This window comes from Malaya genurostris, chromosome 3 (assembly GCF_030247185.1).
Source record: "Malaya genurostris strain Urasoe2022 chromosome 3, Malgen_1.1, whole genome shotgun sequence".
NCBI classification, from domain to species: Eukaryota; Metazoa; Arthropoda; class Insecta; order Diptera; family Culicidae; genus Malaya; species Malaya genurostris.
This window is the reverse complement of record NC_080572.1, coordinates 8,303,052-8,329,365: the sequence shown is the minus strand read 5'-3', so window position 1 is coordinate 8,329,365 and position 26,314 is coordinate 8,303,052. Positions and strand designations below refer to the sequence as shown.

Genomic DNA, 26,314 nt, shown 5'->3' with positions numbered 1-26,314 from the left:
AATGAATATTTACGATTAGTGTTCGAAGTGTGCGATGAATATGAGCGCATGTGATAAAGTAGTGCGGCCCTTACCTCTTTCTCCTTCGTAGGGGTCGTCGGTGGCGACGGATTCGGCAGCGTTCCAGCCGCTCCTACGTTCGCCAGCGCCGGTCTTTTGTCACCCCACATAGGTTCGAAGTGTTTCAGCTTCCAGGGATCTAGTTTACTCTTTTCCTTTTCCGCTTCCGTTTTGAGCTTCAGTTGATTCTCGGGAGTGAATTCGCCTTCCGCTAACCGGTCGCGCCATTCCAAGCAAGCCCTGGCAAAGAATTCATTGTTCAAACTGGACGGATTCAGCCAGATTCCGTTACGCTCGCAGTCCGACGAGTCAGGCACCGAAGGTCGATCCACGGAGGGCAACAGCTGAACCAGTTTGTACTGAAAGAGAGGCGGTAACATTTGGAAAGTTTGTTTGTTGAGAAGCGATCGCAGGTTCGTGTTGACCAGAATGGAATCCGGCGTTTCGAGATCGATGCAACCCTCCTTTGTTTGTTCAATCTGTGCCGCCGTTGACATTTTCTTATTGGACCTCCGCCGAGGTTTAACACTGAATCCCGGGATGGATGCCAGTACTTCTCGCATCGTCGAAGCTGGACCAGTGGAACGTTTATCACAACGTGAGCTCTGCGCTTGCTGCTGTGTTTTGGGAATTTGTTTTACAACTATTCTAGGAACGTTTCGTCGCAGATGGTGATTGTGTTTGGGAGTTTTGTCCTGACTTTTCATCGGAGATGATAGCAGTTCCATTGAACTTCCGGACACATTAAGCGGATCCACTAAAAGGGTATTGTGGTATTGGAAAAAAATTAAAAAATGCTAGAAGGCGAACTAAACGCACTAACGCATATTACCTTCTTTTAGTGGATTAGAATCGTAATCGTCCGATAAGTTGAAGCTCGACTCCGGTGTACAGGATACCACCTCCGGATACGTGACAGTAATCTCCTCATGGTGAACATGATGCTGCGATTGCTGCTGATAATGATGCTGATGCGAATGTGCATTATGATGACGGTGGTGGTGGTGATTATGGTGGTGATTGTGGTGGGATGTCGACGAGGCCGCTGCCATAGTTGAAACGATCGTCGGCGAATCCGACCGAAAACTGTTGCTAGTGCTGATGTTTAAGAGATTCCTACCGCTACTACCGCTAAGGTTTAGATTACTACTGCTGGCACTGGTGCTTCCGCCGCCACTACTACTACTACTGATGCTGATGCTAGCGCTGTTATGCTGAACTGGTTTCGGCTGACGTCTCTGCTGGGCGGTACTGTTCCCGTGATGACCACCACCGCTACTACTGTCGGGTGGCGACACGTCGCACTCCATTTCCACACAAATGAATCTGAATAGAAAGATAGCAAAAATGACGAGAACATTAAAATCAATGTAATTTACAAAAAAAAACGCGAAATACATTTTTATCAGAATCGAGACAAACTTTCAATTCCAACTCCAATGGGAATGAGCAGAAACGATTCTGGCAGCACAGAAAATCAGTCTTGTAAGCCTAATATAAATTTATCATTCTACGTTACCAACACTTATTAAGTCTGGTGTTTTCAAGAATTATTAGTAGAATTTTACTCAAACTAAATCTGGGTTCATTTTTCAAATGGTCGTTTCCTGCCGTTTCAAGTCTAACTGCCCCATATACATAGGAAATCCCATATGATATGGGACAAATATGCGTTCAACGACAGTATAAGCATGCGACAATTTCTCTATGTTTACTTTTTTATATTAATTATCAAACGAATTCCACGTTTAACATTCCACTTTTTGAATTAAACGATGCCCGAAACCTTCGACCAACTATTAGTAAATATTCAACGTACACATGTCCTCGTAATCGAATGAAATTTTTGATATAAATTATGCGGCTTTAACACAACGTGTTTTTTTTCATAAGATATATTTATTAAGGCACAATGCGTTAGCTCTATGATGCCAAAGGCATTTTCTAATAATAAGGATTGTGTAGGTGTCGGCCTCTAATGTTTTACTGGTGACGTTACTACTCAATGGTAGTGGCCGTATGCTTGTCCGTATGGGTCCACGGAAGACACCCCCGAGTCAAAGACACCACAACGTGTTGGTTAGTGTGCAGTTCGACTTTGAAAAAGCGTTCAAGTGATTACCGAGATGACTTCGAAAAGTGCTCCAACAAAAAATTGAGCGCGGTTGTGAAAAATTCAGGCTAAGCTCAAAGGTGGATCGTGAAACAGTTGGGAAGCGACAATTCGACTGTGTCCTGTGTGGTAAAAACGTTCAAGAAGACCCTGACGACCCGCGGTAAGCTGGTAGCGATGTGATGGCAAGGGAGATGAGGGTTTACTTCAAGCACGATCCGAACTTTTTGATTCGGGACGAGTTCGAAAAGCCTAATTTGTCCGTCTGGTTCATCCAACATTCATGTATTCAAAGTAATGAAGGGATCTAACCGAACCAATAAACTGAGTGCGATAGTCAAATCCCACGCCAGAAAGCTGTACTAGTAGCACAGACTAACAGACAGGACACTCAAATTAGATTCTTCAATCATTTTAACGGTCATTTCGAATATTCCTTTATTTGGGACAGTACTCACATGTGTCATGATGGCGTCAGGTTACCATATCAAAAACATCCTGTCTGTCATCTAGACTGTGTTTATTTTTTTCATTTACCAACAGAGTTGCCATTCATACAGAATGTATTGATTTGTATACGTCCATGCGAATTTCATACAGGATACAGATTTAATACATATTGCCAAAACTATATACAGAATAGTGCCTACTTCTCATCCTTCAACGCAATACAAAATCGAACCCGTTTAGTTGCAATATTTACTTGCTTCTGATCTACTGCCACTTAATTTCTGGTGAAAATTACCAACACAATAAAAAATAGTCTAGATGAACAATGTTGAGAAAAATAAATGGTTACCTCCAACATCGCTAAAAAGTTAAATATATTATCAACGTAATGTAATAATTTACTGTGACGATTAATTTCCAAATATTATGATGAAATCAGGCATCCCTGCAAGCAGCTGATCGGTGTTGACAAACGAGGGGGAACCAGCTAGTAAAATAACTTTTATATAACACAAGGGGTGTACCGATAGTAAATAGTTCGCGCAGTACAATATAGGTGGAACTAGTGCATCACGAAAAATTATTTTTATGAGAATTTACTCATACTGTCATGTCTGTTAGTCTGTGCTAGTAGTTGGTGCAAACCGAAATCGTAATGGACGACGAGACGTACATTAAAGCGGACATTAAAGCAGATCCTCGACCTAACGTTTTTAGTCAGCAAGTCACCTTGGATGTTCCGGAGAAGATTGATGAGTAGAGTTGGCAACATATGCAAAACCATAGCTAGTAATACCTTGATTAAAAAGTTTTTGATCAAGGTAGTATAAAACTGTGCATTTCCATATTATCCGCTTGGATCGAGAAAGCCCCCACTCAGCAGTACTTCTCAAAAAGTGCTATTCCTTTTACCGGATTAACTTCTCCTCGATACGTGGTATGGAAGTTGTCGCATGTCAAGTCACAATCAAAGGCAAAGATCTTTGCCTAGCTTTCATTTACATTCCCCAGAGAGTTTCAGTTGGACAGTTTTATATCATGGAACGCCTTCCCAATGCTGACTTTAACTTTCATGGTACGGGATTTTTTTTTCACGAAAAGACTAAGTGTACCGCATCTATCCTTTTGCTCGGCTTCGCTATGGTTGGATTGCACATTCTTCACCTTCTGAAGTTCTCACAAGCGCTTTTGTCATGTAACAATAAGACTCCGGGGCTAGACAGAATCATAAACGACTTGTGCCGAAATTTGGCTGACTCTAAGCTTAAGGCGCTTGTTAAGTTTATTCAAAGTTCCTTGAGACTGGAATTTCCCTCATGACAAAAGACAAGCGAGAATTATCGCCATTCAAAAATTATCCAGAATTTTGTCTGAAAAAAATTATCCTCTGCCGTCTTGACAATTGGGCTTTCTTTTAAGTTACCCAGTTTGTTTTTCGAAGGGGTAAAGAAACGATCGATTTTCTTGTGTTGCTCTCAACGGAACTTCAAATTTTGTTTACTCGTAAAGTCCAAATGACGTTTTGCATTTGGTTTGGCTGTCAAATCATCCGATGAGTATCGAAGTATCATCCGATGAGTATGATATCCGGGTTACGAGTTACAAGCTTTGAAAGAAATACATTCCTTAAGTAACGCATTTTGGGACCATGATTAATTTTTATGGGAGAAGACTAATTGCTCATGGTTTCATGAGAAGTTAAAATTATTGGTTTCATGATTTTCTAATCATGGAAGCAGTTGAGAATAGAATAGATCTGTAAGTACACTAAACAAATAAGCATACAATAAAATTAAAACAATAATTGTGCAAATTTTTTGCATGTCTGTAAGCTACACACAGAGAAATGAAGCATGTTTGAAATAACATAACTGTTAGCAGATTTTTTAATTTGATTTATGGTAATTTCTAGCTCGAATATGATTGGTAAACAATTTTCTCTGTTTGATTCGAATCATAATTTGGGCAAGTCAAACGAAAAAAAAAATTTCTGATTCTATTGTTCAAATAAATTAACTATTTATTACATGTCAGCCAAAGTTGAGTTGATGTTTTCGGCAATGTCTATGTTGATTCAATCCTGCTATACCTTTATATCAAAGAAAAATTGGTTCAGTCTATCTATGGTCTTATTTGTGTTATGATACAATATAGTTTACTATTTAAATGGATCATATTAAGTTTATTTCTTATAAACCAGCATTTTTTCTACCGCGGATAAAGTTTTTTCGCGTTTTGAAAGTATAATTTGATATGCTTCTTTCATTCCATTTCAATCCAAGCAAATGTATTGATAATTTATAATATTGTTGAAAATTGCATAGCATTACATAACACCTTTTTTACAAAACAATTATTTGATGCAGAGATTTTGACCGGACTGATGAAGCACAAAAACATTGGATACTGGTTAAAATACCCGGGTTTCAATGTGGTTTGCGAATAATTTTCAAGAGTAAAAAATTACCTTGCAAATTAATTAAAAAAAAAAACATTTCATTCTTAAAAACAAACAAAATTATGTGATTATAACATACGAAAGCGTAAGTCGATATAGATACATTTATATTCATTTATTTCAACTAAAAAGTTTGTAAATTTAAAGCACTAAAAATAGTTAACCTAAACTAGAGTTCGTGTATTTAAAACTAGTTTTTCAAATTGAATTTACTGTTAAATTGTTTAACAAGAAATTCACAGGAACACACAAGTAAAATATTTGTTATTTTTATCAAAATATTGATTGAAACAAACTAATGCTTCGTAGTACCAAGTAGCAATATTGGCAATATCAACCCACATTTTCTTTTGTCACTATTTAAATAAAAATAACTCGTTTAAAACCCAAATTTGGTTGTTTTTGCAATATTTTTCTTTGCGTGTACAGTATTTCCACTGGTAACGGAGTCCATTGAATGGCCTTGAATATTGTGACAGCAGCTGCAACGTGCTTGCCAAATCAAAATATGTACAACGAATTCATTGACAAAAAACAATTATTATCGACTGCGGAAAACTTGAGGCTTGACCACATTAAACTTTTGCCCGAGAAGTTACCCAAAGCCCATCTTTACAGATGTTTCGCCACCCATCGAAATTTTTGGAAATGATGTTTCAAGCTTCCAAATGTATAACTTGATATGGAATATAGGTCTCGGGATAGATTTAAATTGCGTGAGGTAAGATGTTGCGACCAATGGTTCAATGGTGATTTCTCGAGAATATTGCGTTTTTTTTGACAAAATTATTTACAAATTTTATAACTGTCCAAAGTACACTATTTGTAGATCAGTACAATTAAAACTCCTTCCATGATTAATTTTTATCTTGTTTTGTCTTTCTCTATAGCTAGGATAAAGAATTGCTGAAACAAAAACGATTTTTGAACGAAATCCCGAAGACTGTGGGTCTGTGTGATATACCATCCGACTCAGTTCGTATGTGTATGTGAGAGCTGCTCAAAGAATTTTTTGTGTGTACTGTATGTATGTATGTAACATAATATAACACAATTGAATATAAGGTAATGTAATATAATGTAAAATGATATAATAAAACATAATATAACATAGCTCAATATAATACAATATAATATAACATAATACAATATAATATAATACAATATAATATGATATAATGCATTGCAGCATAATACCATACAACATATTATATCTCAGTTCGCTTTCACATCTCATCCAAGTACAGTATTGTGGAGTGAACAATAGAACGACCTCGAAAATGAGTGAACCAAACGAACAAAAGCTACCGCCGGTACGAAAGAAAACAATTATTGTTGACTTCAGGCAGTGCAAAATTCGACCTTCGATACTAGAACTTGAAGGATTGCTTAAGGAGCAAATACATCTTGACATTAAACGTGTGCATTTACTTCAATGCAATAAGACAAATAATGTTGTTTACATCCAGTTTTATAAAGAGTTGGATGCAATTCAATTCGCAAAAGACAATAATAATGTGCATTATGTGGAGCACGAGAACATTAAGTACAACATTCCAGTATATATGGAAGATAGTGCTATAGAAGTGTGTCAGCATGACCTTCCCTCAAGCGTCACCGATTCATATATTCGCAAAACTATGTCCCAATACGGCGAGATTCTCTCTATCGGAAAAGAAAAGTGAAAGAATTTTTTCCCCGGTATTCTAAATGGCGTACGTTTATTACGCATACACTTGAAGAAGGCTATACCTTCTTATGTGATTTTCGGCCAAGATACAAGAATCCCATGGAAATCACTTGTTACCTATGACAATCAGATGGCCACATGTCAATATTATCAAAAAGCTGTTCATTACGGTAAGCCATGTGATAAACTGGAGAAAGAATCAACCACACCAAAAGACAACGGTGCTTCCTTCACACCAACCCCAAGTAACCCCAGTACACATATGACAGTCACCAACAACAGTGAAGTATCCCCTTCGACGAAACCATCCAACGTAACCCCTATAGAACAAAGTACACCAGCTGCAGTTAACAGCTTACCATCCAACCAACCAGCAACTGTAAACAATGTACAACAAGGCGCATCTACAGCCAAGGATGGCTTTTATCGTATCAAAGAATGCTCACTCTTCACTCTTTACACGATTGAATCAGTGCCATCAAAGAGAGACTAATATCATCGCAACAACAAACACCCGGCATGGCTCATTTAACATAGAATAGACACCAGTGCGAGAGCGAATTTTTTTTTGATGACATTTCTGAGAATCAAAGGTTAGCACGCTGCTGTGGGGATCCTCTCTGAAGCAACAAACGGTCGCTTATTTTCGTTTCGCGATCCGATTCTGTATGGGCAGTGGATAATTGCGATAGAATCATTTTACTATTGCCGCTTATTCTAACTATGTGCATATATCCTTTGTATAAGTTGTGTCTATGAAAATGTATGTGAATGCTCCACACAAGGGTTTTGAAATATTGCAACCTAGTATGAGAAACATCAAGTTGAACCATCGATTCGATTTTCTGCGATAATTGTCAACTTGCGATCCTCTCTTGAGAAATTCCACACAGCAACGATCATTATCAGACTGTATTTTTTTTCAAGGGTCGTGAAATACTCAGAGTATAAAGTGGAGCGAAGAAATGTAGAAAAATTCTCTCGCGGTTCATGCATTGAATGACTCGAGTTCTTATAGCATCTTCTCCCGGATTGAAAATGTTGTATACAATATAGAGAGCAATATTGCAGCTTCTGTCAAATTTTCGGCAATCACCAACACTGTCTACAGCAACTAGCAATGAAATCTACAACAATACCACGGGAATGGATGACGAGACGAATCACGAACAAACTGCCCCTCAATCCTTGCAGGAGGGAAATGGAAGCTTCTCTCCCCCTAGAAAAAAGGTGACAACGAGATCCAATACAAAAAAACGAAGACGAAACGTAAACTTAAGAAAATGGTTATGTGCACCTAGCATAAACTTGGGGGTAAAAGCAAGCTTTTTCCCCTTCAAATTACCACAAAAAAATAGCTAAAAACTCAGCTCAATCGGCCACGTAAAGCTTGTACGCAAATAGGCCTGAATAAAAAAAACTTTTATGAAAAAAAAACATTATATCTTAACATAAATTAATGTAAGACAATAATATTAGAAATAATATGCTATGATACAATATAACAGTTAATGTAGCAGTGTAAGTTATGCTCTTCTTTTGTCGCAGTACTGCGTAATAATAAAAATAATAATAATAATAATAATAATAATAATAATAATAATAATAATAATACATGATGTAATAAACAATGAATATGTTGTAATATACAATGATAAACACAGCACTGGATGGGCTTTAACGTATAAATCATTTCTCACTCTCTCATTCTGCTACTAACGCATAACGTTCTATTAACCAAATGTCATCATAGACACACGGAGAGGCATGAGATAGGAACTTGTGAGGACTTCGTTATCTCACCATTTGACGACCTTCAAAGAATTTTCTGTGCGTACTGTTCAAAAAAATTCTCCCTACTCAATTTCCTCGGAGATGGCTCATTCATAACTGTTACTTATTCCGGAGACATAATGGTATAAGTGACGTGACCGAAAATTGTTGAATCATTGTTTTCTTCGTTCAATTTTCTCGAATATCGATGGACCGATTTCAACAAGATCAACCAAGTTGGGTTGTGGAGCAAGATCGAAGATCATATGACTTACACTGCCGGTTCCGGAGATATGATCATAAAAGTGACGTAACCGATAAATGATTTTTCTTCTATCGGACCAGTTGTTTCAGAAAGTGACCAATGATCAAGGTCAAATGTATTATTGTTGATACTTTTGGTTTGAGAAATGTTGCCGATGAAGCACGCTTTAGTGAACTATTCGAAACTGCAAGAATTGTATCAAAAATGAACCCAAAATCGTGTTCGATTTTATCTCGAAGAAATTAAATATGTTTTAATGAGACTGTTTGAATGACGAGAGAAAGGCATCATCACACCACTAGGTGAATTAAGAAGAAATTTAATATATATTCATTTACATGAATGATTTTCCACACGGATCATTTGTAGTCTGTCTTCATTCTCTACCATCCTAAAAAAACTATCAAAACAACAATTTTGTTTACATAGCTGATTTTGAGAAAACCAACAATAAAAATTAGGTTAATTAAAACAAAATTTGTTGAAACAGTCAGGGCAAAAAACAGATATCGCAATATCATAGTTCAACGCTGCAACGACGCACTATCCTTGCGTTCAAAGTGAAGATTATAAGAATAACAAAAGTTGAAAATCGCAATTGTAGAACTAATCGTAACAATGAAATAGAAAATCCACAGAATTTCCTCCTATGTATGTATTCGAGAAGCTACAACATGGCAACATGGGTTCCTGCTTATATGGTCTTCGATCAGTATGTCCATGTAAATCGCTGATAGCCTAAAATAACTGACGAGTCATATGTCAATACTGTCAAATGATAAATTTGCTCATGCCTGTATTTCAAGAAAAACAGAGTTAAGGAAAGGAAAGGAAAAATATATATGCTTTAAAAAAATGTTTCTGTTTACCCTCTGTTCAACCTATAGGATCTTGATTGAATGAGTTTTCACGACTTCGTTCGCAAATAATAAAAGTAAAAACTACGAGTATTGATGCATTGACAGGATTCTGTTGGATTAGGATGAAAGATGCATCCAGTATTCAGTTACTGGAGACCAACTCAAAGTACAAGTGCATCATTGACATAAAAACCACAGTAAAACTTACTTGCATTGGACCATACGGACCGTGAATGCTTCATTGGTACAGTTGTTTCCATCGACAAACCTTGTCCAGTGCCGTCACGTATATACACAACTCGCTAATTGTTGGAACTCAGATTCTGTCACTTTTTCTCCAAGTTTTTCTTTTCCTACCTCAACTTCCCTGGCCAGTCAGGCCCCGTTTCATCATGTTACTGCTTTTTCTCCAAACCGTAGCTGTTACTGCGTTTGGCAATTTTTCGTCAATTGTCTCGCAACACAAATCGACCAGACATCGAACTTCGTTCGTTATTTTGCACTTTCTGCATTTAGTGTATTCCGCCTCACGTCGCACTGACAGGGCTGGTTATTTGGATACTCAGTCAGCAGAACGGGCCGGTGATGACAGGATGGACGAAATGAATAATAATTTTCTGTGTTCACTTCACTGACTGTACTCTGGGACTGCCGTGGTTGTCTTCGCCGTCGTCATCGTCGTCGTTGTGTCGTGGATATTACTGCTCTCCAACCCATCAGAAACCGAGGTGAACTATCAGGTGGGATGGTACAGAGCGAGAGAGGACAGACATACATGGTACCAAGACAAGAGAATGTACGAATGAAGGTGGGAATACTGCAAATTTGGGACGCCACACTTTGGTTTCGGCATGGGATTTAACGTTTAGTTTTAAGAAAAATTTTGCAGATGGTGTTTCGTTTTTCACGACTGCCGCAGCTTTGATTCCGTTGAATATGAATTCAGGAAACCGGTTTCAACCATTTTTCATTGATTGTCCTACTAAAATTGGGAACAATGTGTTGATGCAAAATTTAATATAAAAACAAATCGAAGCTTTTTAATTAAACAAAAGAATTTCTAAAAAAAAAATTGTCCAGATTTATATGGAAATTATCGTGTATGTAAAAACCTGTTTTAATCCACCTAGTGGTGTAATGATGCCTTTCTCATATCAATCCTACTATCATATATAGAACTGTGGTATTCTTTAAAATAATTTTCTTCGATTCCGAAATCGGTTTGTGTGAACGTCTACTGATAAAAAATATCAATTGGAGAAGATTTGAGGTCGATTTAGAATTTTTTTTACGGGTTTTCAGTGATGGTACAAAATTTTTAACACACTTTACCCTATATTTCCGGAAAAAATCGGTGTTAAAATCGGTTCAGCCATCTCCGAGAAAAGTTAGTGCAAAAAAACGTTACATACACACATACACACAGGCATTTTGCGTACTCGACGAACTGAGTCGGCCCTTCGGGCATCGGTTCAAACGTAAAAACACGGAATTTTTTCGAATCTTCAAGCAAAATCTGAAAATTATCACCATTGCTTAGTTCAAAGCTCGCCACTCGAGCAGCGCAGCGATCGCATCCGCATCGCAGCGAGAGTTGGTTGGATTCTTCAATAACGATACATCCGACCAAGAATCCAAAGAATCTTAGATATAGTTAATATTGATCCAATTTTTCCCTTACCTTTCTGCGGAAAACTCTACCCATCTTGTATCGGTGAACCGCAGGCAGAGGAGGATGGCACAGGACAGGACAGGATAGACAGACAGAGTTCAAGAATTCAGCCGCGAGTGAGATGGTGTGCGATACATTCTTACGCTACTACGCTCATATTTTGGCCGCTCGCTCTATCAACGGCGTGATTGGTGTGGTGTTTTAGTTGTACAAGTTTTTATTTGCATAATGATGATGCCTTGGTATTGGTGTGCAATCAGGCCCCGTTGTATGGAACCTGTCTGATGGTGCCGAAGGGAACTTTCTTCGTCGAGCCTAGCGAAGGAAGGATGCATAGAATAATGAATGAACATCAAGGGGATCCACAGTGGGATACTTATTGAATTTCCTGTTCTTTATATCATATGAGATGGTTTTGTCGTAACATTCCGTACTTTGAGTTTGAAGGCTTTCGATGCGTGGTTAAAAAAGTAGTGATCGAGAAGATACCATATCATACTTTATTTTGACATGAATACGTTTAAATTGAGTATACGATAGCGTTTCAGGCTTCGCCCTTCTCGGATGCATTTTTTGGCCGGCAACAATTTTATTTGGAAAAAAAATATCCTGCAATTGAGGAGAGTTGCTATTTTTCAACTTTCCTTGATTTGTCTGAAACATCATAAAACAATTGTGTTTTAACACCTGATGCTGGAGAGATACTCGAGTACTGATTTAACCATATTAATCGAGCTTTGATAGAGGTGGATTAGGGATTCACGAAACCCCAAGATCAACGATGCGTAAGAGCATAAACCACGTAAAATCGCGTAGAGGCGATAGGTTGTTGTTTTTTATAAAAGTTTCACAAACGGATTGACGGGGATCCTGATTCCTGATTCAACAGTTGTGAACATCGAATAAACTGCACAAATCGGCTATTTTCAAAACCATTAAAATATTCACAAAGAACTTTGCAGTTTTCCTGTAAATCTGTTGTCTTTTGTTTCACGTCGTAGAATATGTTAGCCGTCAATCAGTCAAACTTTAGTATAAAAACTACCACTTCGTAGTAGTACATGTCACAAAAATTACACAAACAAACTAATATATACGGTTATAGATTTTTGGAAGTGTGAAAAATTGTGTGAATTTTATCCGCATTCACCGTCTCCAGTTAGGTTAGTGACATTACCCACACACCTTTTTTATTAACATAATTTCTAAGTGGGCTCATTATATACAAAAATTCATTCAGGCTGATTCGGCTTGTTCACAAAAGCATGATCCAGTCACTTAAATGGTTATATCTTCGGAGCTTGAAGTGACAGCCATATTAGTTGATCCACAACCAAAAAGTTAAACAAACCTATCACACTGAAGATGAATATAAATTGTAGTCGAAATGCGTATATGTGATGTGACGTTTATTATACAAGATTTATAGTGTCGTGAGATACATAGTGAATTTGTATAGTGACGTGATATATGAATTGATGCTTAGAGTGTACATGTTGTGTAACGCAGTTTCTTGATATAATTTTTATCTATGAATTTTCTTGCTTGAATTACTTCTAATTTTTCCTGGCAACATTGCTAATAATGAATAAGAGAGAATAAAGTTAACCGTTGCGAAGAACGGACGCTAAGTTGTTTTTTCACTCTCGCGAAAACCGCAGTCCCAGTACTGAGCTATAGAATTATACATTTTGGTCCTTCGAACCGGGTTTGGACGGTTCTCGCGATCGGTCGATTTCGAAAGTAGTGAAAATCGGTAACGCGTATTTTAGTTGGCCCAAGGCCGAACCAGTAAAGAAGGTGCGGAGCTCGAGGCTACGCCACCAGTTAATGCAGTGTGCCCGTGGCACAAACAAATGAGGACGCCATTTTGTAAAACTGCTGCACGAGAGCGTGTGAATGAGGACGCCGTCGTGAAGGGAGCGGAAGCATCGGAATAATCGCTATTGAAATCTTAACGTCGAAAGTATAGAAAGTGTGTGAATGTCCGATACAGAAACACCACGTCGAAGCGTGGAGGAGTTTACTCGTAGGAATATATTAGACGCATTAACGGGTGAAAAAAGTGCCACCAAAAACAACCAAGTGATTTCAATTGCGGACCAGAAAACTGCGAAAAAGAAGAAGGAAGAACGGTTTGCAATGGAACGAAACCTGGAAGTGTTGTACGATCGGCGTGATATGTTGGTGGATAAATTGCTACGGATGAACGAATCGATACGACAAGAAAATGTGAGCACGCATCTGCTCCAATTGCACTTGGAGACGTTACAACGGTGTGTTCTCGATTATGAACAAACGTATTCGGATATTGCTATGTTATTGCCAAAGGAGGAAAGAGCTGAGTTACGCAAAAACTATGCATCGTTTGAGGAATTGCATAATCAGCTCTATGTTTGCTTAAAAACGAAAATCAGTCATACCCTGTCGGCAGGTAGTCCGAATCAAGTAGCTATGCAGCAGCAGCCGGTGTACGTGAATGCGCAAACACCACAGTTACATGCACCATTTCCTACATTTGATGGAAATCCAGAGAACTGGTATACTTTCAAAAGTTTATTTACAAGCATTATGGCGAGATATGCTCATGAAACTCCGGCAATGAAAATCCTACATCTGCGAAATTCATTGCTCGGTGAAGCGAAAGATAAAATTGATCAGGAAGTCGTAAATAGCAATGACTACAATATGGCCTGGAAGATTCTAACTGATGCATACGAAGACCGTCGGTTAATCATGGATATGCATATCGACGCTATTCTCAACATTCCTAAAGTTAGCAAAGATAGTCGCGGAATCTCGATTTCTAATTTAGTTGAAGTCAGTGTTAAGCACATCGATGCATTAAAAAATCATGGATACCCGGTGGATGAGCTGTCAGAGCTAATCATCGTAAATGTGTTGTATAAAAAATTGGATAGAGACACCCAAGAACAGTGGGAGTTAAGGCTTGGAACCGGTAACATGCCTGTTTTTACGGAATTTATGGATTTTCTAAGGGAGAAGGGGCGAGTTTTGATTCGAACGACTCGTTTCCAGCAGCAATCGTCACAGCAATCCAGCGTACCCAATAAGCAACGACAAACTGTTAACCAGAAGCAACCAACACTAAGTGGATCAAGATCATTCGTTCAAACTACGAAAGAAGTTTGCCCGTGCTGCAAGGAAGATCACTGTATATATAAATGTGCTAAATTCCATGAACTTAGTGTTGAAGAACGCAAAACTGTTATTTCGAAGAAGAATTTATGCTATAATTGCTTGAAAGCCAAACATCGAGTGGCTAACTGTCCGTCTGATCAAGGATGAACTGACAGAATTAGGTTGGGTCGTTGGAGGATCGGTACAGACCAGGAAGTCTAAGACGATCGCGCGTATGTGCCAACTGAGCCACCAAGAAGACATGTTAAACAAAACATTAATACGATTCTGGGAAATTGAAACTGTTGGCATGGAGTCGAACGTTAGTATGGCTGAAGCATTCGTTGAGGAACATTTCGCTCGTACGCATACTAGAGAAAGTGATGGAAGATACACCGTTCGATTACCTTTTCATGAATCTAAACCTAAGCTGGGTGATTCGTACGAAACAGCAAGCAAGCGCCTAGATCGACTACTAATTGCATTGGCTAAGAATCCTTCCAAACGCGAACAGTACTTTCAGTTCATGTCTGAATATATATCGTTGGGTCACATGGAGGAAGTCAACGACGGTAGCAAAAACGGATATTTCATTCCCCATCACGCAGTATACAAAGCAACAAGTTCCACTACGAAAACTCGCGTGGTGTTTGATGCCTCGGCAAGCTCAAGCACAGGAGTGTCATTAAACGATATCGTAATGGTTGGACCGACAGTCCAGAGCGATTTGCAGTCTATCATTTTACGTTTCTGTTCCCACCCTATTGTCCTAACGGCAGATATATCAAAAATGTTCCGCCAGATTTGGATTCATAAGGATGATCGCAAGTTCCAGAAAATATTGTGGGTGGATGGTAATGGAGACCGCAAGGTGTATCAGTTAAAGACGGTTACCTACGGAGTAGCCAGCTCTCCTCATCATGCAACTAGAACATTGGTACAGTTGGCGACAGACGAGGGCAAGGATTATCCGCTAGCCGAACAAGTGATTAGAAACGATAGCTATATCGATGACTTTTTAACAGGAGGAAAAAATGCTGATGTTGTGGTAAACATCTACAATGAGTTGTCAGCGCTACTGAAACGTGGTGGTTTCAGTGCTCATAAGTTTTGCTCTAATGACCAGACTGTATTAAGTAGAATTCCAACGGAGTTGCAAGAGACGTTCGTAAGTTTTGAACACACAGGAATAAATAACACTATACGAACACTTGGCTTGATTTGGAATCCCCGTGATGATTTCTTCACGTTTTTTGTTCAACCAGTTAACGAAGAAATTTCAACTACTAAACGCAAGGTACTATCTGACATCGGTCGTCTATTCGATCCTCTTGGTTTTCTTGGACCGATTATCACAGCAGCCAAGTTAATTATGCAGGATATCTGGCGTCTTAGTTTGGATTGGGACGATGAGCTACCGGAAGAAGTTTTGCAGGAGTGGACTAGATTCCGTTGTCAGCTGCCGATCGTCAACGAAATACGTAAACCAAGATGCGTGGTCCTGAGTGAAACAAAACGGTTTGAATTGCATGGCTTTTCAGACGCTTCTAAGCGGGCCTATGGTGCGGTAGTGTACATCAGGTGTATCGCAATTGACGGATCGATTAGTATAAACTTACTCGCAAGTAAATCTCGCGTCGCTCCCATAAAACCGATTACAATTCCTCGACTTGAATTATGTGGTGTCAAACTCCTAGCAGAACTTGTGACAAAAACTATTTCAACGTTGAATATCAAATTTGATGATGTGAAATTATGGTGTGACAGTTCCATCGTTTTGTGTTGGTTGAAAAAACCACCTTCGACGCTGAATCAGTTTGTTTCAAATCGAGTAGCAGCAGTTGTTGAAATGACTAATGCGTTTCAATGGCAGTACGTCCAATCGGCTTTCAATCCTGCTGATGTGATTTCAAGAGGTGCTTTCCCTGAGAATTTATTCAACAACGAGCTGTGGTGGAATGGTTCACCGAAGTTACAACAACCGATACCAAGAGCAGATGAATCTGAAATTATAAGAGATTTACCAGAAATGAAACCAGTCAAAACGCTAACAGTCATAAAGGTCAGTTCGATAATCTTAAACCGATTAAGCCATTACCGTAAATTGCAGAGAGCTTGGGTATACGTACTAAGGTTCATTGACCTTGTCATTCGTAAAAAGCGTAACATTAGTGTTATTAATGCTTTAGAGATGACTAACGCTGAAAGGGCAATATTCGTGATAGTTCAAGGAGAAGTGTTCAACGATTTGTTAAGGGAACTACGAGTAAGTTCAACAAGGCGCCATTGTCTATTGAATCTGGCACCGTTTATTGGAGAAGATGGACTAATACGCTTAGGTGGACGATTGAAGTATTCAGCGATTCCATATGATGGAAGGCATCAAATACTACTTCCGGAGCGACACCATGTCACGGAGACATTGATTCGACGACTTCATGAAGAGCACTACCACGTTGGTCAAGGAGGCTTGTTAGCGATCGTACGCGAACGTTACTGGCCACTGCGAGCTAAATCAGCTATCAGGAGAATTATTTCCAGATGTCTAAAGTGTGCCAAGCACCAACCCATTATCGGCACCCAGTTTATGGGTAACCTTCCGGCGTCTCGTGTGAATCCTTCAGCGGTGTTTTCTAAGGTTGGGATCGATTATGCTGGGCCGTTTCTGTTGAAACCTGAAATGCGAAGTACGAAATCATTTAAAGCTTAAGTAGTCGTCTTTGTCTGCATGGCGGTAAAGGCTATTCATTTTGAATTAGTTTCAAACCTGACATCCGATAATTTCATCGCTGCACTTCAACGTTTCGCAAGCCGACGTGGTATTCCTTCTGATGTATATTCCGACAATGCAACGTGTTTTATTGGAGCAAATCACCAGCTTGCTGCGTTGAACAAATTGTTTAAGGACCAGCACCATATAGAGAGGATGGATGAATTTTGTGCTGTGAAGGGAATCACTTGGCATTTCATTCCTCCCAGAAGCCCTCACTTTGGTGGGATCTGGGAGGCAGGTGTAAAATCGCTGAAGTATCACATGAAACGGATTGTTGGAGAAACACGAATGACTACAGAAGAAATGAATACTTTCCTTACTCAAACTGAAGCGGTTTTGAACTCACGTCCCCTTTGCGCGATGTCGGAGGATCCGAATGATTTCGGTATTCTCACACCATCACATTTTTTGATTGGGAGATCAGCGGTTGCTATACCAGAACCTTCCTATACGTCCGAGAAGATCAATCGATTAAGACGATGGGAGCATATCCAACGAATGCAGCAGCATTTCTGGACTAGGTGGTCAAGGGAGTATTTACATCAATTGCAGACTCGACAGAAATGGCACGGTACAGTAAAGGAGTTCAAGGTTGGAGCACTAGTGCTGCTGGTCGACGAAAACTTACCCCCGCAGAAGTGGCGGCTAGGAAGAATTGTGAAATTACATCCTGGAGAGGATACGGCCGTTCGAGTGATTACTGTTCGGACCACTGCTGGTGAATTCAAACGAGCCGTAACTAAAATTGCATTGTTACCATCTGTTGAGCTACAAGTCTCAACGGGGGGTGAATGAATTGATGCTTAGAGTGTACATGTTGTGTAACGCAGTTTCTTGATATAATTTTTATCTATGAATTTTCTTGCTTGAATTACTTCTAATTTTTCCTGGCAACATTGCTAATAATGAATAAGAGAGAATAAAGTTAACCGTTGCGAAGAACGGACGCTAAGTTGTTTTTTCACTCTCGCGAAAACCGCAGTCCCAGTACTGAGCTATAGAATTATACAATATACTTATAACAGAATTAAATGGTAATATTTAAAAAATGTATCCTTAAAAAATTAATACGGGACGAAGCAATTTCGTGATATTCTTAATTATTGGATATACAATTTTCATATAGAATATGCATCCTGGTAAGTTCAAAATTTCAAACTAATCGAATCCTCAATTGCACCTCAAAGCCTGACGTTCTGTAAATATATATATATATATATATATATATATATATATATATATATATATATATATATATATATATATATATATATATATATATATATATATATATATATATATATATATATATATATATATATATATATATATATATATATATATATATATATATATATATATATATATATATATATATATATATATATATATATATATATATATATATATATATATATATATATATATATATATATATATAAGAACAATCAACAAAAATGAAAATGAACTCTTATTTATAATAGACATCTGATTTTCATTACCTGAGCTATATTGGTATATTTTTAATGAAATGCTATATTTCTAAATATTATAAAATTTGTTGACCTTCAATCTCTAGACAAACGGCAACCTAAGGCTTGTTCGTGACAAAATCAGGACATCCCTTAATACGTATATTTCGGGAAATACCTTATCAATGCATGAAACATTTGGAGACTGATGACCAATTTTTGGTGATACTACAAGCTTTTGGATCGAAGATGGCGTCAAAAGAAGAGCGAAGTGCAATTGTGTGCGGTCGCAATGGAAATCCGAATTTATCATATAAATGTCTCCAACTACTTCCAAGTACCGGTAAGTAGTCAGTATGAAGTCGCTCAACATGAACAGGATGATGATAAAGGCCAAGTTTTCCAAACAATATTTGGTTTGGCAGGCAATATACAGCTGTGTTCGAGCAATCCAAAGAATCCATGTTGTACCGAAAGTGGCGAATCTACTAAACTGCCCGGAATTGAAACCTATTGGGCCGTGTTGGGCTCTCGTGAAGAGAGAACTCTCTGAATACAAACAACAAGCTAGAGCTATAGAAAAAAATCGAAAATCTTTTACAAACGCTGCTAAATGGTTGCAGAGTTGTTTGATTCCTGATTTAATCTGTCCAGATTTTGCTGTGAACGAGCCTTGGAGAAAATATGAAGTCGACCATTTAATTATAAGCCGCGTTTGGCTCGAGAATCGACAATAAGAAAATAATACGATAGTTTTGTGCCTATTCAAATTCGTGTTTATTTATTTTTCGAAGGAACTGTTTTAAACGAACAACTATCGATCAAGTTAAGTGATCCAGGATCTTGGACAAATTAGAGATGGGCGATCCGTTCGCGAACGATTAAGAACTAGTTCCTCTGGAAGAATGAGTGAACAAAAGTCATTTATTAAAGAATGATAGTTCTCTATTCCTTTCAACAGTAATGAAAGTAATTGAATTCTTTGAGAGAGTGTTCACAGTGACTGCGTATTTTGGAACGGTCGCAGATTTCTGGAATACAATAAAAGTTGAATACATCCGCGATTTTGTTCCTTCTGTATCGTCGCACTATACGACGGCTTGAAATTTCAAACACTCATCACCCTGTAATTCCGGAACCGAAAGTCAGATCCAGATGAAATAAAACAATTCTATGGAGAATCGTCAACCCTTACATTTGATTCTATGTTTACGAATATCGGTTGAGCCGTCGCGAAAAAAAATGAGTTTGTTCTATTTTGAAGATTTCGACCACTATTTCCGGTACTTTCGTGAATTTGTGTGGTCTTCAACTTACAAGACTTGTAAACTAATAGAATTAATTCACTTTTTTCGAAAAACTAAATCATCTTTACATCTTTTGAGCTGTGTTTAATCGTATGACAAGGTTAGCAAATGCTAGTCCTGTCTCTACTCAAAACATATTCTTTTTGAAAATCCTTTCTAGTTATCTAACGATCCCAATATGTCTTAATATTGATTAAAAAGTAAACTAAGTGACTGATTACATAATGTCATGAATTAAATCATGAATCTTCAAAAGTCGTCGGTCGTACTGCGGCCCGGTAGATTTTGATCGTGAATATCTCCTGCTGGATTGAACAAAACAGCAGAACTATGTTATAGCTGTTTGATAAAAAACACACAAGAAAGATGATGTTTGTCCGTCAACTTCTTTCACTTAAAAACTGACGAAAAAAACGAAAAATCAATGTATCAGTTCCGCTCGCAAATTATGAAAACATGATGTTTAGCCAACGACATAAACCAAAAAGCAGTTTTAAAATTGGAAGTTTTGGACTTTATTGACTTTATTATTTCTCTTGATGTCGCTTCATTATAACCGAGAAAGATTTTACAACGGAAGAAACAGATGACAATCACGAAGAATCACCTTATACGTATGTGACCGGACATTGTCCTGATGGACAGTTCTCTCTGATGTTGGTCAATTCTGGACGTTTCTGGTTTATTTTTAGTTTCGAACGGTCCGGTTGTTGTCAGTATAAATTGTAGAATTTAGTGTCATATAAAAGCAATTTGTATATGAAAGTTCGTTCTGTAAGCCAACTACCCTTCAAACCTGATTGAAAAGTAATGAGAACAGCTCTCCCAGAAAAAAGGTAACATCGAGATCCAGCAAAAGACTAGCAAAACAATCACCGACTCTTCAGCTTTCTACGAATCATAAAGAATGGATAAAGAAAAGAAAATTTCTGCCAATTTAATAGGGAAACTCACTAAATTAAAAGGATCATAATCCAGATGGTCGATGTTTTCCAAGGTTACAAAATCTGCAGTTTGCTCTAAGAGAGCGACCCACGTTCCTTAAGACATACTTTTTTATAGAAATTTTTTACTATTTGATTACTTGAACAGGATTATGTACAGTCAACTACCAAAAATAAAATGCTTCAAAGGTTGACTGCAAAACCTGTACTCAAATGTTTTGTAGTCAAATTCATAAAATACGAAATATTTAATGCAACAATACAAATTTTCGAAAACCACACTCGTTTCGTTATCAAATTATTCAATTTATTTAATTTATATTAGAAATCGTCAACTCTCATTGATTGGACTTTTTTTTAAATTATTATTTATTTGTTTTTACTTATCATAACAATAAAAAATGTGTGAGTTGAAAAAGTTTAATTTACACGCTTTTTCGATAAATGATACATAAATCTGCGCATCTAGAATTCATACATAAAAGAATTTTTAACGTTAGCAGATGCAAATTATTGCGCCATTGAACATATGCACTGATTATGGCATTGATTCACCCCTCGTTGAAGTCTGTTCATGCAATCGTTTCATCGATACACACACATACGCATTTGCGGAAATGAACACAAATTGCAAATGACAGCTACTGCACAGTGGTGTTCGTGTAAAATAAAAGTACAACAAAAACAAACGAATGACACAAAGCGAAATTATATTTGTATGAAATAATTAAATATGAAGCTACTTGTAATTTTGTTCTCCCTTTTATTTTGTCACCTTTAAACAATTCTTATTGGACATACTAAAGCTAACTTAAACTAACTAAAAAATACTTGCTGAAGCATAAACGATAATCTTGGGATTTTCAAAAACTCTAACTTTAATTTGGTCGACACTTTCAAACGAGCCATTTAACTTAAAAAAATTTTAATCTTACCAACACTATTATATTCCTCCACGACGCATCACTTGGACTCAGCAGAAATATTGATGCAGTAGATATAGATAACAGAAACACTTCTCCAATATGCAAATTCTTGTCGTTGGCTCTTTATATATATAAAAAAAACCGTTCACTAACTTAACACTCGAAAATAATATCGATATTCTCTCCTCTAGAAAACTGTCGTACCAACACTAACAGACTGTAAAAACAAATGCACCGTCACAAATTTTGTTTGAGTCGAAAATTGAACGAAAAAACGATACACAATCGCGACTTTGCTCAAAAAAGAACACCTCCAAAATTGCCCAATCTCACACGCACACACCGAACGTTGAAATCGTCGATCGTCCGCGTAAATTCCGACTATCCATTCACAAACGCATCTACGGGACACTGGCACATACCCACACGAAGAAACGTCAATCTTCTTTCTGCCTTGTACAACTTTCCGTCTCGTTCTTCTTTGTTCTTCCGCACGAGTTCATTCTCGCACACACAAATGAACAGCACGACAGCAGCACACAGGGAAAAAGACGATCCTTCCAGCGGAAAATGCCCCTTCAAACAAATGCAATTTTCTCACTCGAATCGGGTCCGTACCGGAAATTCTTCACGGGAAAACCACAACCGTGCACATCGGGACTAATTTTAAACCATTTTTCATCGTTTTCCATCGACGGAAAAGTACTTTTAAGGGCAAAAACTGCGCACCGACATTTGCACTACATACGCGAACTCTGCTTGCTGGCTCAATCTTTCTGCGTTCATCGTTCATTCATCGCCGCGGGCTGCAGTCGCCAGAGCAGGCGAGCAAATCGACCGAAACCGAGAGCCCGCGGAGTGCTTTGTTTTTGATCGACGCCATTCGCTGGTTGGCAGGACTGAGTCTGACCGTCGGTGGGGTACGTTCGCTGCCATCTGCACCGAGAATATTCATCTTGGACAGAAGTTAAAATAACTCGTTTTCTTTTCTGATTTTAAATTAGTTCACGTTTTCAAAGATTTCTGATAAAAAAAAAATTCATTCGCAAAATCGTAGCAGAAGTAGAAGAAAAAGTAATCACTCAGACGTGGTGATGTGGATCTTGATTCATTGAGCGAAAAAGAAACTTTATTTATAATGGATTTAGATGGTTCAATACAATTTTTCAAATGCCTGGGAATAGCAAGTATCTAAAATTAATGGTTCTCGATTCCTAAACATTTGAGTACTCGAGATATCAACATTTCACTGGTTTCTGTTTAAAGTATTAAACTAACCTAACCCAATTTTCAAATTCAGGAAAATTTTGAAACCAGCTTAATGATCAACATAAAATTTATTCGGTCGAATGAATTCCGCAATGAATAAACTTTCATTTTGATATTTTTCTTGAATATGTGTGTGTGTCAAGTCGGTTTTGAATGCAATTAGTAAATATACCGTAGATTTTAATTACGAGTTTTTTTGCAAAAACTTCACTCGCTTTTATTTTTATCGTGAATGTATAGATAAAAAATAAGGATTTCGCGAAAGTCTTCATGGTTTATAAAAATTAATTTTTGTGATTCATCGTCTTTTTTGTATAAATATGTTTCATTGCATCAAATCTTGTGCATACGCTCTGAAAATTAATCATAAAAGTCCATCATATTTCCTCGTTTTTGTATTTCGAAGTTTATTTGATGTCAATAAAGGCGATAGAAGATCGAAATGACGGCCATGACAATTTCCTTAATCCAAATTATTCTGCACCTAAGAAGTAATAAATCAAATAGCCCACAACAAACGTATCATAAATGTTCTTCAGAACCATCAAATTTGCTTTGAGTGGAACTGTCATCCAATGAACATGCATATACACAAAACTAGATTTATGGAAGAATTGAACTGACAATAATGTTTTAAAGAGAATGTTTGTGCACAATATTAACAGTATATGGTGTATGGTGCAGGTGTATGGTTTTATTCTAGTAGAAATTGTTTTATTCATAGTTCAGTTGTTAGCCCGGGTAAAAGGTTTTACAGAAGCTTCAAAAACTATTATATTACTTTTCAAAAGAGACACTGATTCACGCAGAGAAAAATTTTGCAAGTGCATCTAAATTTGGGTTCCTTTTTGGGATTTTTCTCAGTTGATTACCCAAGTAACCACGACGCATTATAACTTTACATTAATTCAGCTTTAAAAATACGCGTAAAATTTGATTAAATTCAACGGTTTTTACAATGCTGTTATAATGCGCATTATTAGACTTATATAGGATTATTACTCTAATAGTTATTATTAAATTTTCGTTGCTCCAAAATATAGCATTGAATGTTGATATATACCGCGGCGGAATGTTGTTGTAAAATAATTCGACCGTCCCACGACAAAAGGGCCTAACTGCAAATGACAGTTTCTCTTTGTTTACTTTTTCTTTCACGATTTACCGAACTGATTTTACATTTAAAGCTTCATTCTTCGCAAAACTTTTAAGGCTACAATCTTTCGAATCATATTGAAAACTTTAGAGAATTTGGCTTCGTAAGGACATATTCAGTAGTGGTTTAGTTCTAGATGCATAATTTATGCCAGTTACAAAATTTAAATCTGGATTTTATAACAAGAAAAACTGACAGACCAAGCAGTGTTTTACTCGTGTTTCAAATATACAAAAAATAGAACGGCATCGTAGACCAGTTTTAAATTTGACAGGAGAACTGGTTGAATAAATAAAACTAGAACGGCTTGCTGGGGATACGTTTGTTTCAGTTTCAGTTATATTATAGACCACCCATATGAACCTTGCAGTTGCTGAATTTGCTCTAATAATCAAAAGAGAAAGTAAACAAAGAGAGGCTTTAATTTGCAGTTAGGCCCTTTTGTCGTGAGATTAACGAATTCTTAGTTACGTTTTGAATGCAAATTTAATGCACATTGCTTTAAAGTATGTAGGATTAGTGTAATTATACATTAACAATGTAAAAATAGAGTTGTAAATGAGCAGTGATATAATGCATATGGTTACTTGGCTAGTTTGTTTTAAGTAATATTTTTATAAGCCTAACGAACATTTTACTTATGCGTTCCTGTCTTGCCTCCACTATCGGAGCACAAAGCGATGGAATATCATTTTCTGTATGCGCTTTAAGTTGATAATGTATGTTTAGGAATTGGGTTTGACACTGAACGTTACAAGGAAGAGAATTTTCGTACAATTATGAGTGATTAATATATCGCATGACAGTCTACATACCATTGGTGCACATAGTGAACTTCGCTGGAGCAACAAAATCAGGCGAGAGAGACGTCGCTTCCGATTTTTTTCTGCATGCACCATATACACTGGAGTCTCTTTCTGCGCGGTTTCTTTTTACGCGGATCTACGAAGTAACGGTTTTTACGCAGATTTCCGAAGTTAAGCGTTTTTTTGCGCGGTTTTTTACGCGGTGCGTAAAAAGAGACCTCAGTGTATAGTATATTTCACGCGTTTTTGTTTAGAACGGCCAATAAGCCACCTGTCAACTTCCACTTTCGAAAGAAACTGCAAGCGAGCTATGAAAGACAGAGTATTAAATTTAACACCAGACGAAAGAGAAAACTTTTCTCTGCCGTTTACTATTATAACTTACTCTCAGCGAGTGCCGAGTCATTCGAAATTACTCTTCAAAGTGAATGTTGATGGAGGGTTTATTGGTCGTTCTCAGAAAAAGGCGTGATTTGTTTCGAGCCAAACTGACAGGGTCTGATAAAATAAACTTAGCATCTGCTTAGCGGCTCAAATTGAATTAGTGTTAGGATCAATGGCGGTTCAATTTGAACTAGTACAGCACTTATGAGCCGAAAGCGAAACGCGGAAAAGGTGATGAGTGTTTAAATTTCAAACCGTCGTTTAGAGCGACGATGAAAAACAAACTTTAAAAAATCTTCTGAATTGGTCTCAAAACTAATCCAGTTTGTATTTTGTAATATTTGTAATTTATTTGAGACTATGAATGATATGAGAAAGGCATCATTAAATCACTAGGTTTCTTTTGATACTCTGTTCGTCAACTTTACCTTCAATTTTCTCGCATTTCTATGTCTGAAGCATGAGTTACAATGAAAAAGTTTATCAGTTTCCGCTTAGAAATTATCCAATATTTCTCCACCGGGTAAAATTGAGGGCGATTGGGTGGATTAATGATCCTTTTGAATCTACTTCGTAGTCACGAGGCCATTGAAGTGTCTCAAATCTTTGCGGGTTTTCATGAACGATGTAGTGTATTTTCTAGGCAATGTTTCTAGTTTATAGTCACATTTGTAACGAAAACTTCCGTTTTTGTTTTAATCCGTTGCTGTAAATGGCTTGCTACTGAACTTATTAGGAAAAAAAACGGAAATAAAAGCGTTTTCTTATTCACGAATTTCAATAAAAAATAACACA

General features: G+C 37.4%; 2 protein-coding genes across 7 annotated transcripts in view; one reads left to right on the top strand and one right to left on the bottom strand.

Moving 5' to 3' along the window:
- Positions 1 to 22,665, bottom strand: part of LOC131433657 (polycomb protein Asx) — a 46,922-nt gene extending 24,257 nt beyond the window's left edge. For 2 of the 6 annotated variants that reach the window (XM_058600155.1, XM_058600158.1), the window contains exons 1-3: positions 9,878 to 10,342; positions 893 to 1,386; positions 75 to 817 (exon numbers count right to left, since the gene is read on the bottom strand). In XM_058600155.1, coding sequence (XP_058456138.1) covers positions 75 to 817; positions 893 to 1,386; positions 9,878 to 9,891 — 1,251 coding nt within the window. In that variant the 5' untranslated portion in view covers positions 9,892 to 10,342. Of the gene's footprint in view, positions 1 to 74; positions 818 to 892; positions 1,387 to 9,877; positions 10,344 to 21,913 lie in introns of those variants that run through there. The other 4 variants (XM_058600157.1, XM_058600156.1, XM_058600160.1 and 1 more) reach the window with 4 other exon arrangements.
- Positions 14,811 to 17,192, top strand: LOC131438748 (uncharacterized). Its single transcript, XM_058608985.1, has 2 exons — positions 14,811 to 16,544; positions 16,593 to 17,192. The coding sequence occupies exons 1-2, from the start codon at positions 14,811 to 14,813 to the stop codon at positions 17,190 to 17,192; spliced, it is 2,334 nt and encodes a 777-aa protein (XP_058464968.1).
- Positions 22,666 to 26,314: the final 3,649 nt, after the last annotated feature.